Source organism: Centroberyx gerrardi, chromosome 7 (assembly GCF_048128805.1).
Source record: "Centroberyx gerrardi isolate f3 chromosome 7, fCenGer3.hap1.cur.20231027, whole genome shotgun sequence".
NCBI classification, from domain to species: Eukaryota; Metazoa; Chordata; class Actinopteri; order Beryciformes; family Berycidae; genus Centroberyx; species Centroberyx gerrardi.
This window is the reverse complement of record NC_136003.1, coordinates 15,172,894-15,186,237: the sequence shown is the minus strand read 5'-3', so window position 1 is coordinate 15,186,237 and position 13,344 is coordinate 15,172,894. Positions and strand designations below refer to the sequence as shown.

The 13,344-nt window shown below is 41.9% G+C and overlaps 1 protein-coding gene across 1 annotated transcript in view; it reads right to left on the bottom strand.

Annotated features, from left to right (window-relative positions):
- The window catches only part of LOC139922484 (voltage-dependent T-type calcium channel subunit alpha-1I), a 136,387-nt gene that overhangs the window by 67,702 nt on the left and 55,341 nt on the right, over positions 1–13,344 (bottom strand). The window contains exon 4 of the mRNA XM_071913013.2: positions 5,047–5,144. Coding sequence (XP_071769114.1) covers positions 5,047–5,144 — 98 coding nt within the window. The remainder of the gene's footprint in view (positions 1–5,046; positions 5,145–13,344) is intronic.

Below are 13,344 nucleotides of genomic sequence, written 5' to 3'. Positions count from 1 at the left end.
ATGAAACCTGATTGCAGAAATACAAGCGTGTCCCCTGTCGAATAATGATGACCTCATCCCCTGTAGATGCGCCCGTCCTGCGGTGATGACATATTGAGATGTGATTAGTGGAACATAATGACAGCTGATTGGACTAAAGAGAGGGAGAGGTGAGCCCCACTGATGAGATCACTGCAACCCTGCACTGACACCTGGGATATGTGTGTGTGTGTGTGTGTGTATGTGTGACTTTGAGTGTGTGAGTGTGTGTGTTACTAATCAGATGTTTAGTATGTGTATGTGTACGTGTATGTGTGTGTACGTGTGTTTGTGTTTGTCGGTGTCACACTGGGATTCGCGAATAAAGACACAACAGGAGGTTAATGCGTCATAAACACAACAGCGCATCTAAACTGCTGAGGAACTGAATGACAGGAGAGAAGCTGAGAGAGGAGAGAGGGAGTGAGAGAGAGAGAGAGAGAGAGAGAGAGAGAGAGAGATGACGAAAACCCATGCGTGGATGTATGCACATGCACTGCAGATATCCACAAGCATGCTAGTCTGGCTTAGTGGATGTTGACTGCTAGGATAATCCTCCCATTGGCTCTGGCAATTTTTGGCCAGCTCCCTCACCTTCCGCTCTGTGCTGTGTGTTACTTCTTTAAAAATCCCCCTACAACGCGCAACAACAACAAAGTTAGCTGTCCAGCTAGAAGAAGAAAGTTAGCAAGTTTGTGATGGAAAACCAGTGCTAATGTTATGCTAGTTCCACAGCAACATTTCCCCCTGACACTACTTTGGAAGAGCATTGGCAGGGATCAGGGATGGAGAGTCGACTCCAAAAGAATCGATTCTCACATCAATTCTGAGAATCGATTCTACTAATAAACGGAAGAGTGGACTCCTGTTGCAATCTTGACTCTAAACTCTGGAATCGAAGAATTTGCAATTAATGATTTAGGCCTATCTTTACTAATCTGTGTTCAATTGCCTTGGTCTGATCCATTTCACAACAAGTTGGGAGGGGGGAGGGAGAAATTCAAGGCTCATTGGTTGAATGCCAACTGGCGTAAAACTTCAATTTTTGTGTTGATTTTCATTTGGAATCGGAATTGATTTAGAATCGATTCCATCAATTCCATTAGTAGGAGTCGGAGTTGGAGTCGGAGGTATTGACTCCAAAAAATGTGGAATCGTCCATCTCTACTCACCGCGTCAGGGACGATAGTGATTGGCTGCTTGATAATCAAGCAACTATCCAAGCTCAAAAATGGCTTCTGCCAGACTATTCTTCTGTGCTGATACAGTGAAAACGAAGTGTGGAGAATGGCCTGGCCAACCGAAACTACAAGAACGCAAATACCTACAATTCTCTCAGTAAACACAAACACACACACTCACACACATACACACAGTCACACACACACTCACAGACACAAGCTGCCAGAATGAAATGTGTTAAAGCTCTTTAGAGAAGATTGCCCTATATTCCTAAGTGCTAATCAATACTATCACCCCCTTCTTATTTTACTGCACCCTGATTAGCTATTATGTGTCCACTTAGACTATATACTCACCTTTAGAGGCTCATTTATCAAGTCTACATACACGTGTGTATGTGTGCATGTGTGTATGTGTCTTTGTATGTATGTGTGCATATGTCTGTTAATGTATGTGTGTGTCTCTGTGTGTTTGTGTGCATGTTTATTTGTGTCTGTGTCCATTCTGTAGAACTGAGTGATTTGTTCACTAAAATAGTGTAACAGTTTACAATGTTGTTGGTCATCTTTGTTCTGCAGAGGTACAGTGACATGTTTGGATATTAGAAAAGTATTTTTAAAGTTATTATTAAAATTACTATTATTTGTTCACAGTTTTCACAATGTATGTTTCATTTGCAACATTTCTTGTGTTACTTGTGTTATTGTTCAACAAAATCCGCACATCCACAACAATAATAATAATAACTAGACAGTTTGATATTGCTGTCATGATGGATTGAAAAGTAACAAGCAATGATGTTCCACTGATGTGTTGAAAATGACACCTTCATTTCAAGAGTGTACCAGAAAAGATTTTTTATTGAGGTAAGTGTGCACCCGCCCTCTCTCTCTAGCTAATTTGTCACATCAACTGGTATTAGATGGAGAGCAGTTGTGTTGCTGATGTGTATGTGTCTCTGGTGACGGCTGGAGGCTAGTCTAAATGTGTTTGTTCCCTAGGGTCCTTGTCATTAGGCCACTGTTCCATTAGGCCTAATTGGGTGAAGAGAGGGAGAGATGGATGGAGGGAGAGAGGGAAAAAAAGAATGAGACAAGGCCTGAGGGTTAACAAAAAAATAGAAAGGGGGGGGAGCCAAAGCAAGAAAGAAAAACAGTTGCAAACAAACAGAACTCGAAAGGAAAGGAAAGGAAAGGAAAGGAAAGAGAGAGATACAGTATGGTATCACTGGCTAATCAATCATTTTCGCTGCTCTTTCTCTCTGTCTCATCTGCCTCCTTCTTCTCTCCCTCTCTCCTCCTCTGCCTCCGTCTCTCTTCCCTCCTGGTGGTAGCACCAGTTTGCCAGCTCCTGCTGTTCCCAGATAAAGATGGATGCCTCCCCTCGCGCCACAATGGAAACACATTTACAGCTACCTGCCTGCGCTATTCACCAAAGACCGGGAGAATTCTCTCTTCTCTTCTCTTCTCTTCTTTTCTCTTCTCTTCTCTTTTTATCTCTTCTCACTGTTGCTTTCTCTATTGCTTGTTGTCTTTCACGCGCCTATTCTGTCTCCCACTCGCTCTATCTCACACCAATTTCATCAAAAAAGAAATCCAACACACAGGCACACACACACACACACACAGCACAAGACTATTATCTGCCATTTTGTTGGAGGGCTACAAATTGAGGTGTGTGGGGGGTCAGCCGGTGCTCCTGCTCCCTGTGTATCGCTGGACAAAGTAGCGATCCAATGAAACACGGAACAAATAGCTTTATCCCCCTGCTTCCTCACCTATAATGGGGTCACGGACAGGGGAAAGGATAGGCCAGCACACACTCATTACTTACCGCTTACTGATAACAACATACACACCTAACAGACACACACACGCGCGTACACAGACGCCGCGCATAAAGAAAACAAGAGACACACCCATAAATGAGAAATCAAGAGAGTACACACATGCACGCACAAATTCCCACACACTTAATACACATACACACACACACACATGCACATATATGTTTGTAATGGGCTCAGCTACCACCCTTACAGTGCAACTCTGCATCTGTTAACAAACGCATGTATCTGGAGACTCGATCATGCTAAGATGCATAATCATCGCCGCAAAAGCAGATTTGTTTACAGGCTGCACACTTGTCGCTGAAACGCGAAGCTATCAATTCACTCTACCGCACTCAATATCGCCCAATCAAACCACTTAGCGCATAATTCAATTAACATCCATATTTTATGAGCGCTGCTGGTGGCAATGCTGTCTGAAATATTGATAGGGGCAGGTTACTCCTTGGCGGTCACAGAAGACGGTAGACTCGATTAGGAAGAATCTGGTTCTGTATGATGGGACAGTTAGCTGGAGAGAGATGTTCACTAACAATTTGCTCGAGGTAGGAGGAATTTTGGATGTGTGTGTCTCTGAGATGTGTGTGTGTAAGAGAGAGAGGTTGTCAGAGAGAGAGAGAGAGAGAATGTCTGTCTGTGCGTATGCATGAAACAGAAACAAAATGAGAGAATACATCAGAAGGGGGAACAGAAAAAAATATAATTTTACCGTGTCGGCTTCTTGAGATAGCAAGAAACTTTATGTTCCTATTAGTGGCATTATCTAGCTCTTAATGGTCCGTATTAACAGGCCTGGCCTGTCCTACAGTCGCCTTTACTCATTGGTACACTTTTATCTATGTGGTCATTTAGTGTCTGCTTCTATATTATTGCACTCTTGCACAGAAAAACTTGGAAATCACTGTCCGCAGTTACAGGAAATATTTTTTTCTTATCTGTCCCTAAGGTCCAAACTGAATTAGGCGGTTTTCATGTACTCAGCTCCCTCTGCTTTGGACTCATTTCATGATTATTTAAAAGTGAAGGGGCTGGTCTCTCTTGGTGAGTTTAAACTGATAAAGAAGGATCTAGAGGCAGCTGAGGAGCAGTCTACGCTGTGTTTAGCCAAGATCCATTTAGGCTCTGCCTCTGATCCTACTGGTCTGATATTGGACTACCATCTTTTGTACACCGATAAAGTGAAGTCAGACTTTGTGCTTAGCTTTTATCTGAATTTGATTGTATTTTTCCTAGGTACTGTACATTATTGTGAGTTGTTTGTCTACAAGTTTCATGTTTTTCATTAATGCAGTTTTCTTGGCTGAGGCTGTCTTGAGTGGACTGGTTAATGGAAGTTTTGTAATCTACCAATAGCCACTGAGGCACAAATCTCTTTCTGGTATGATATCAGTAGAACACGGATGGAGTTTAGTAAAAAAACAAAACAGAAAAGCATCCACATTACTGTCCCACAATCAGCATTAGCTGCTAACGCTTGGCTAGCCACTAAAGTGCTGGAAGTGTGTGGCAAGACTAGCCTGAACCTAGCTTGATCAGGCTAATTGGTGCTTACAATGATTAAGAGCTGTCTGTTAGGGCAGCAGGACAAAGAAATCAATAGGTGTTAAAAAGTTTGGCCAAGAGCTGAGTTTTAGATGAAAGGGATGGGCTTATGGGCACGGACAGCTCAGTGGAGCGGCATTAACGGATGATTTGTAAATCTGATAAAGCTGTGACTCAGGGCCTGAGCAGGGCGTGTGATTAAGCATAAGATCAGATAAGATGAATCTTTAATGATCCCCATGGGGAACGGTGACAGAGGGATGCACAGAGAGGCAGAGATGTAATACATATACATGAACTCACTTTCAGATGCATTTGTACATTATGTAGAAACAGAGACACCTTAAGACAGACACACATGCAGAACTCAAAACACACGCACAAGCGCACACACACACACACACACACACACACACACACACACACACACACAAAGAGATATAGGATGTTCTCACTGGGCACTCTGTTGATGGCTTTGAGGGGGCGAAGGACCCGCACCGTCCTGATGGCCGACAGGTTGATGTTCTGCAGGTCCAATGAGTACTCCACCATCCTGGAGAGAGACAGAGAGAGAGAGAGAGAGAGAGAGAGAGAGAGACAGGTTACTGGGTTACTGGTCCAAAATATGACATAAAAGTTTGTCATATTTGTTTATTTTGTTGTATCTTGTTTTTGTATTTAGGCTAAAGAATGGTTTGACATGTGTGTATACTCATGTTATAGAAAATTCATTAAAAACTTCCTATTATCATACAGCTGGAGAACCACTAAACTCATCCGCAAACATAACCTGCCTGTGCTATATTACGTGCCTGCCAATACTGGATGATGGGCTTTGCTACAGACTACTGGTACCAAACAACCATGGATCCATGGTAATAGCAACACATCAAAGGAAAAAAGGGCAAGGATTAACCCGGCTCCAACCGGACCAGAGATCCCTGGTCTTGTTTCAACATAAGTGGCATATCTTTCGTCTACTCTCACCTGTCCCCTACCGGAGTTGTGGTAAGGGAAATGTACCGATACAGTAAAGAGATAGTGGTGGGGGGATAAAGAGACAAGGCAGAAAAAGCAGCAAAATGGGAGAATAACATGAAGGAGAGGTGAGGAAGGGAAAGAGAGCTTGAAAGAGAGAGATTCATTCTATTCTAAGTGTTGCCTGCAGGATGTTATGGCTCAGTCAGAGCCTGGCATCTGTTAGCAAGTCATTTCCACAGCATGGCTAAGCTGTTTGTGCCCCCAAACCCCAACCACTTTCACAGGAGAATGGCCACGGTTTGCCATAACTGTATGTGTGCGTGTGTGTGTGTGTGTGTGTGTGTGTGTGTGTGTGTGTGTGTGTGTGTGAAAGAAAGCACTGTGTGTACGTCTGAATGTACCATGTTGATATGTGCCTGTGTTCATCAACATAGAGAGATGGTACGAGTGAGTGAATGGTTTTTATATCTATAATAACTGATGAGAAAGCACCAGTGTTGTGTATGTTGTGCATGTGAGTTGAGTGTGTTTGTGTATGCGCGCGTGTGTGTGTGTGCCTCTTGCACAAAATAGAAGTGCCTGGGGCGAGAACAGTGTTGGGACAGCATGATATCAACAGCAGCAGCAGCAGCACCAGCTAATAACACCCAAAGTACATCTACTGGCTTTTACAATGCAAGCAAAGCTTACTGTCACTCACACAGACTTATGAACCGTGTCATTTATAATAATAATGTGATACTGATACCATGGGGAAAGTATCTTTTGGCTTGCCCCCCTCCAGGGCACAGGGTCAGCTGATTCCTCTGACCACAAGACTGCTGTCCACACTAGTCAGTAGCACTCCAGTCTACTGAAGGTGGGTAAATGTGTGTAATTCTATGTGCCGTTCCCCCATAGGAAGCCATGCACACCAAGAGGAAGGTATAGGTACTATAGGGTGGCAGGTAGAAAGGAGAGAGATTGTTTGTATGAGTTAGATGACTAATAAATGGTTCTTGTGTCAGTTTATCAGTTGCATCAATGTTACTGTTACTATACTGTTACTATACTATTTTTTTCCTGGAAGTTTTTCCTTGTGTGCATTTAGGGTCTAAGGCTGGGGTGCTGGGTAGGTTAGGCTATGTAGAATAGGTAGATTGTTTGTCTTGCTAAATCTGCTCCTACCTACCTTGTGTTTTTCACTATGTTTGTCCTACATAATTTTGTTTACCACTGAGTGTGTTTAGTTAGATCTAGCTAGACACATTCTCTGTAAAGTCCTCTGAGACATGCTTGTGATAAAAGGCTATATAAATAAACTTGACTTGACTTGACTATCATCATTAACTACCACCAAAGACAATTAATTCTACTTCTTGCCAATGGAGCTTATTGAATTGAACTGAAATGCTTGTCACAAGGTTGTGAGAGGGGTGAGAGGCAGCCAGGGAGAGAGAAACATTTGTGTGTCTGCTATTAAAGAGGCAGAAATACACACACACACACACACACACACACACAAAACAGCATACACGCACACGTTTTTCCCATCGTTGTGATGAATATTTGAGAGGTAATTAGATGGAGCTTACACACCGACAGCTTGATCCCTAGTCACTACAATTTATTATTAATTTATTAATGTAATCATTAGTGGTCCTAGCTGCACAGGACATACAAAACAATTGTATTTGTATTGTTCATGTTTGTTATTATTCCTTCTCCATAAAACAATTTTTTCAAATTCCTAAGAGATATTTTGACCTATACGGATATGAAAATTGGCAGGCTTATGGTTGTTGCCAGATCACACTTTCAGGTGAAATGGTTACTCCTATTGGCCTCATGGCACCACAGTAAGAAGCCATCACATTTTTAAAGCTCATAAGTCCCACATTAGAAAGAATTCATTTCTGCGAGAGTGCGTACAGGCATGTATTCAGGCACGTCCCAAACCAATTTTCTCTTCCCAGTGGAGTTTGAGGTGTAGAAATGCCAGGCTGCAGCCTGATGAAAATGTCACAGCATAGAGAGGAGGGAAACAGTTGTTTTGGGGACAGGCCTTTTCAGCTGGGGCTAGCAGTGGTATTAAAACAAGCCTAAGACATTATAGCAGCAGTGGTAGCTCTAATGATTAGATGTGGGCTGCTGAAAGGCTGAGCAGAGGGCTAAAAAGGCAGAAGGGAGTTTTGAAACAATCAAAACATACACATTCGGCTGTTAGTGAGCGTGTGGACACAAACACTGGGGGATTGTTTTTATGGTGCAAGAGTGGGACAAAACTGACAGACGACACCCACACAAGCACACACACATCCACGGATAAACCTAGGTGCTGCTTTCTCAGTGAATTGTCCCCACATTCATGTGTTTTCACAGTTGAAAGCACAAGGCATGTCAGAGCCACCAAGCTGCATTTGGAGGACAGAGAGGGCAGCATGTACCAGATAAAACAGTGGAAGAAAGGACATAAGATCAGAGGTCTGGGTGCCTGTGTGTGGGTCTCTGGACCTGTATGTGTGTATGGGTGTGTGTGTGTGTGTGTGTGTGTGTGTGTGTGTGTGTGTGTGTGTGTGTGCGCGCTCTGTGGAGAAGTGTCTCTTCCTGTACACATCAATCAGGCCGCTGTGTTTGGGAGGGTAATTAGCGGACCGCCGCGAGCCTCCTCTCTCTGATTGTTCTCTCTGTTTCACATTCCTTTTTTGGCTCACACCCCTTTATCTCATTCATGCTTTTATGTGTCCAGTGTGTGTGTGTGTGTGTGTGTGTGTGTGTGTGTGTGAGAGCGTGTGTGTGTCCCTGTATAAGTGTGTGTGTATGGGTATGTGGATATGAGATTTAGAGCTCCAAGGCAAAACCAGGGTAGACATGTTGAGAGGAGTTCAGAGGCCCCTCAAACAGGGGAGACAAGGAAGGGAAATGTATCGCTGGTATGGTGGGAGTTACGCTTGATTATAGGCTATATGCTAAATAAGTGGGTCTTGATTCTAGACATACACTGACAGCTGTAAGTTGATAAGTTTGCACTGTAGATGTTCAGTACGGTTTTCCAAATTCACATGATGTCCTCATCAAAATCACTATCAAAGTGTACCGGTAGACTGTGGAAAAACACTGCCGGAAGAATGTCTTATAAAATGTTTTTTTAAATGGCTGGATATCTGAAAACTACCAATTAAAAACACTGCTAAGCCCATTGATGTTGTCAAAAGATAGACAATAATTGTTCCATGTCAAGAAAATAATTGTACAACATAATTTACAGCAAAACATTCGTGAGAGACACTCTTTCAGGGTCTTGCGGGAATTTAATGAAGATTGCGATCTGTTGTTGAATTCACTGACTTTTTAAAAAAAATTTTTTTATGATCAACACTTTATTTGGTTTTTAAACAGACATAAGAACCTTAAACAATGGGCAATTGTAGAAACAGAGAAAAGAACTTAAATTGTACATTTAAAAAAAAAATATATATATATATATACTGTATATACAAAAAAATCAAAATAATAGAGTACAAAATAAATAATTACTCTTAAAAAAAAGGGGGGGGGGGGGGGGATTATAATGGCAGCATAGGGGTTCAGGGCCATAGCAATGTGAAGCATATTCAGTGCGTTAGGAAAACAAATAAATTGCAAATAAAAGGGCTGTGACCTGATTGTGAGAGGTTTCAAGGGCTTTTAATGTGACTAAGGTATCTGTTCCATTTCAGACTATATCTATCTACCTGATTATTAATCCTAAAAGACAATTTCTCATAAGCTGCTACAATTCCAAGCTGAGAGAACCATACATGTGCTGGAGGTAAATCAACAGATTTCCACTCTTTAACAATGATCTTCCTACCCAACATAATTGCTGTGTGAATCCAGTCCGCTAGAGGGGTAGGGAGGTTGCTTAGATGGATCCCCCAGAACATACAGACTAGGTGTGTAAGGAATATCTTGGCCTATGATCTGCCTTATATTTTCATGAAGAGCACACCATAAGGTCTGTACTTTGGGACATTCCCATAAGAAATGAATAAGTGTACCGTGATCATCCCCACATCTCCAGCAAGTCGGGCTATCTCTAAGTTTAACTCTATGCAGTTTTGACGGTGTCCAATATACTCTATTAATTATTTTAAATTGTACTAATCTAGTTCTGAGTTCGCGCGACATTTGTTTTGAGTTACGTAAAATTATTTTCCATTCTGTATCAGTAAAAGTCTGATTTAGGTCGACCTCCCAGATCTTTTTTAGGTTTGAGGCCTGTCCCTGGTGTGTTATTAGCATTGAATAGTATTTTGATGCTTCATGTCCTACTCCAAAAGTGGTTAATATTGCTTTAAGGAGGTCAAACTCTGTTAACAGATTGGGGTAAGGCCCTAAAATTGTCAATAATACATGTCTGATTTGAAGATACTTCCAGAAATGGTTATGTGGAAGGTCATATTGTTCTCTGAGTTTTGTGAAACTTTTCACCGTGTTTCCCTCGTACAGGTCCTTCAGAGCCAGGATACCTTTTTCTGCCCACAGCTTCCAAAGAAATGTTTTTTTATTGATAAGGAGTCTCGGATTTAGCCAAATGCTGGAAGATGGGTTAAGATAAAAGTTAAGTTTGAAAATAAAGGACAATCTCTTCCAGACCCATTGTAGGTGAAGAAATATGGGATGATTACTAACAGCCTTGGGTAATTGAGCAGTGGTAAAGTATACCAGAGGAAGGCTGTCACAGAGATAGCTCTCTATTTGGAACCAGGGTGGGGCTCGTTCAGGGGGTAGGGACCAGTGGGCAAGGTGTCTCATGCTAAAAGCATAATGGTAAAGCAAGATATTTGGAATGCCCAATCCACCCTGATCCACCAGCCTCTGCAGCTTTTTCAAGCCAAGTCTAGGACGTTTGTTGTTCCATAAAAATTGATTACATAGTTTGTCAAATTGTTTGAAATATTTCAGTGGGATCTTAACTGGGAGGGCTTGTAGGAGATAATTAAATTTAGGAGCACAATTCATCTTGAGAATATTGGCCTTTCCCCATAGAGATAAGAATAGAGGGTTCCACCTTTCTATATCATTCTTGAACTTATCCAAAAAAGGGACTATATTCACACTAATCAGATCTTTAATAAGGGGGGGAAACGTTATACCTAAATAAGTAATTCCCTTTTTAGGCCATTGGAACTTACCTGCCTGAAACAGTGTTCTAGGGCAATAAGTTGTCAAAGGGAGAGCTTCAGACTTTGTCCAATTGACCCTATATCCTGAGAGTCTTGAGAATGATTTTATAATATCAAAGAGGACAGGTAATCTGTCGGGTTGCGAGACAAAAATCAGAATATCATCTGCGTACAGCATGATTTTATGAGCTGTCTTTCCTATTTGTAAGAAGCCGGTTTACCCTTTTTGAGAATAAGAGAAATCAGAGCCTCATTCAGAGTGGGTGGTAAGGTGCCCTTATCCATCGCTTCCTCGTACATACTTAATAACACTGGAGAGATTTCATCAACGTAGGTCTTATAAAACTCGGCTGTAAAGCCGTCTAGGCCTGGAGCACGCCCACTTCGCAAATTTTTAATGGTATCTTTAAGTTCCTCTATCGTAATAGGCATATCTAGCAGCTCACGCTGCTCTTCGGACAAGGAGGGGAGGGACAAACTGGTGAGGAATGAAGAGATCTCCTGACTGTCTGCCTGCAGTTCTGATTTGTATAGGTTTTTATAGTAGTTTCTAAATATTTCATTAATTGAGGTAGAACTGGACTGTAGATTGCCACCTTCATCTGTGACCCCTAGTATAATACTCGCATTTTCCCGCTGTCTGATGTACCTTGCTAACATCCTGCCTGCCTTATCCCCTTCCTCAAAAAGCTTATGCCTTGCTCTAAATAAGGCAAACTCTGCTCTCTGGGTCAATATAGAATTAAGTTCATACTTCAGGCGGGTTAGGACCATAAGATTGACTGAGGACATATCCTGCTTGAAAGTACTCTCTGCTGTTTGAATCTGCCCCTCAAGCTCCAGATATTTGGCCATACTGGCCTTTTTTTTAAAAGATGCGTACTGAATAATATGGCCTCTGAGAAAAGCTTTGAGGGCTTCCCAGGTCACTCCAGCAGACGGTGAAGATGGTAAATTTGTTTCTTTATATAAATTAATATGGTTACGCAGAGCTTCCCTAAAATTATCATCCAAGAGCAGGCTTGAATTAAGCCTCCACCTAGGTGTCCTACACCTTTTTGCAAATGGGAAAGTAACCAGAGTGACTGGTGCATGGTCTGAAATGTGGATACTACCAATAGTACATGATATTGTAGAAGAAACAATAGCATTTGTAACAAAAAAATAATCAATCCTGGATAAGGTGTTATGAGGGGAAGAATAAAATGTAAAATCACTGGCTGATGGGTTATGGATGCGCCAGATATCGGCAATCCCCAAGTCTTCACACACAGCCTTCAGTATGTTTGCAGAGCAGCGAGGGTGAGGAGAAGGTGGTTTACGGTCAAGAAAAGGGTCCATAACCTGATTAAAGTCCCCCCCTAAGATAACAGGAAAATCACCCATCTCCCCAATTCTTCTCTCAATTTCTCCAAAGAAATGTGGGTCGTGTGTATTAGGTGCATAAACATTAGCCAAAACCAATGTGAACCCCTGTATTTCCACTAAAATCAATAGAAGTCTCCCTCAATCATCTCTATTCTCCTTTATGCATTTAAAATGTACGCCTTTTTTCACAAGAATTGCTACTCCTCTGCTTCTCTTTGTGCCACTAGACACATAAGTGTGCCCCACCCAACCAATGCCTAACTTTTTAATCTCTGCTACTACTAGATGTGTTTCTTGCAGAAACGCCACGTCACATTTTTTTGATTTAAGGAAAGACAGACATTTTTTCCTTTTGGCCGGATTATTCAATCCCTTTACGTTCCACGAAATCAGGCAAAGCCCCTTGTTACTGTCAGCACTCAGCATAAAAATTGTAAGCCCAGAGTCCTCTTGCTAAATAACATACCCGCACAGCAGCAGTGCAAAATAATAGATTAAGAAAAGAAACAATACAACAATAAAACTCCAAGAAAATAAATAGGGGATGAAAGAAAATAATCATCCCACTATACCTCCACATCAAAAGGATGTTAAAACCAAACCAAAAAACACACTGGTCCGTAAAACGCAGAGAGAAAAAACTGCCATCCAACCCACTACCACTCAGTAGATAACAAAATAAGAACAAAGAGAAACTGTTAACATGTGAAAAAACAGTGTTAAACTATGACTTACCCCCCCTTCCCTTCTTCTTTCCCCCTTTATTTATCTTCCTCCTTTCTTTTCCTTCCCATCCTTTGCCTTCTATTTCCTCTCTTTATAAAATTTATGGGGCCACTCCTCTGCCCCCTAGTGTAGACTGTCAATGAAGACAGATTAAGCAACCATAAATTGAGAGGATTAAATCAGACTATTACCTGAGGTCTCTATAGAAGGAGGAAGTCCATGAATAATCCTAGTCCATAACAAACCAGGAATGGGGACCATCCTAAATTGCTCTTCATGTGGATAAGGCGAAATCACCCAGCAAGTCAAGAAACAGTCAGACAGGACAAATCCATCCAATAATGTCCATTAGCCCGTCCAAACAGGGGGAGTAAGGAGGTATCCAGTTGAGGGCTCCCGTTTATAGTGTATTTATGTAGGAAAGCGCTTGTTTGGGGTCGTCAAACGTCTTCTGTACGTCTTTAGCCTTGAACACCAGAGTTGCGGGGAACTTCAGAGCAAACTTCATGTGGCGCTCATGGAGCAGACTCT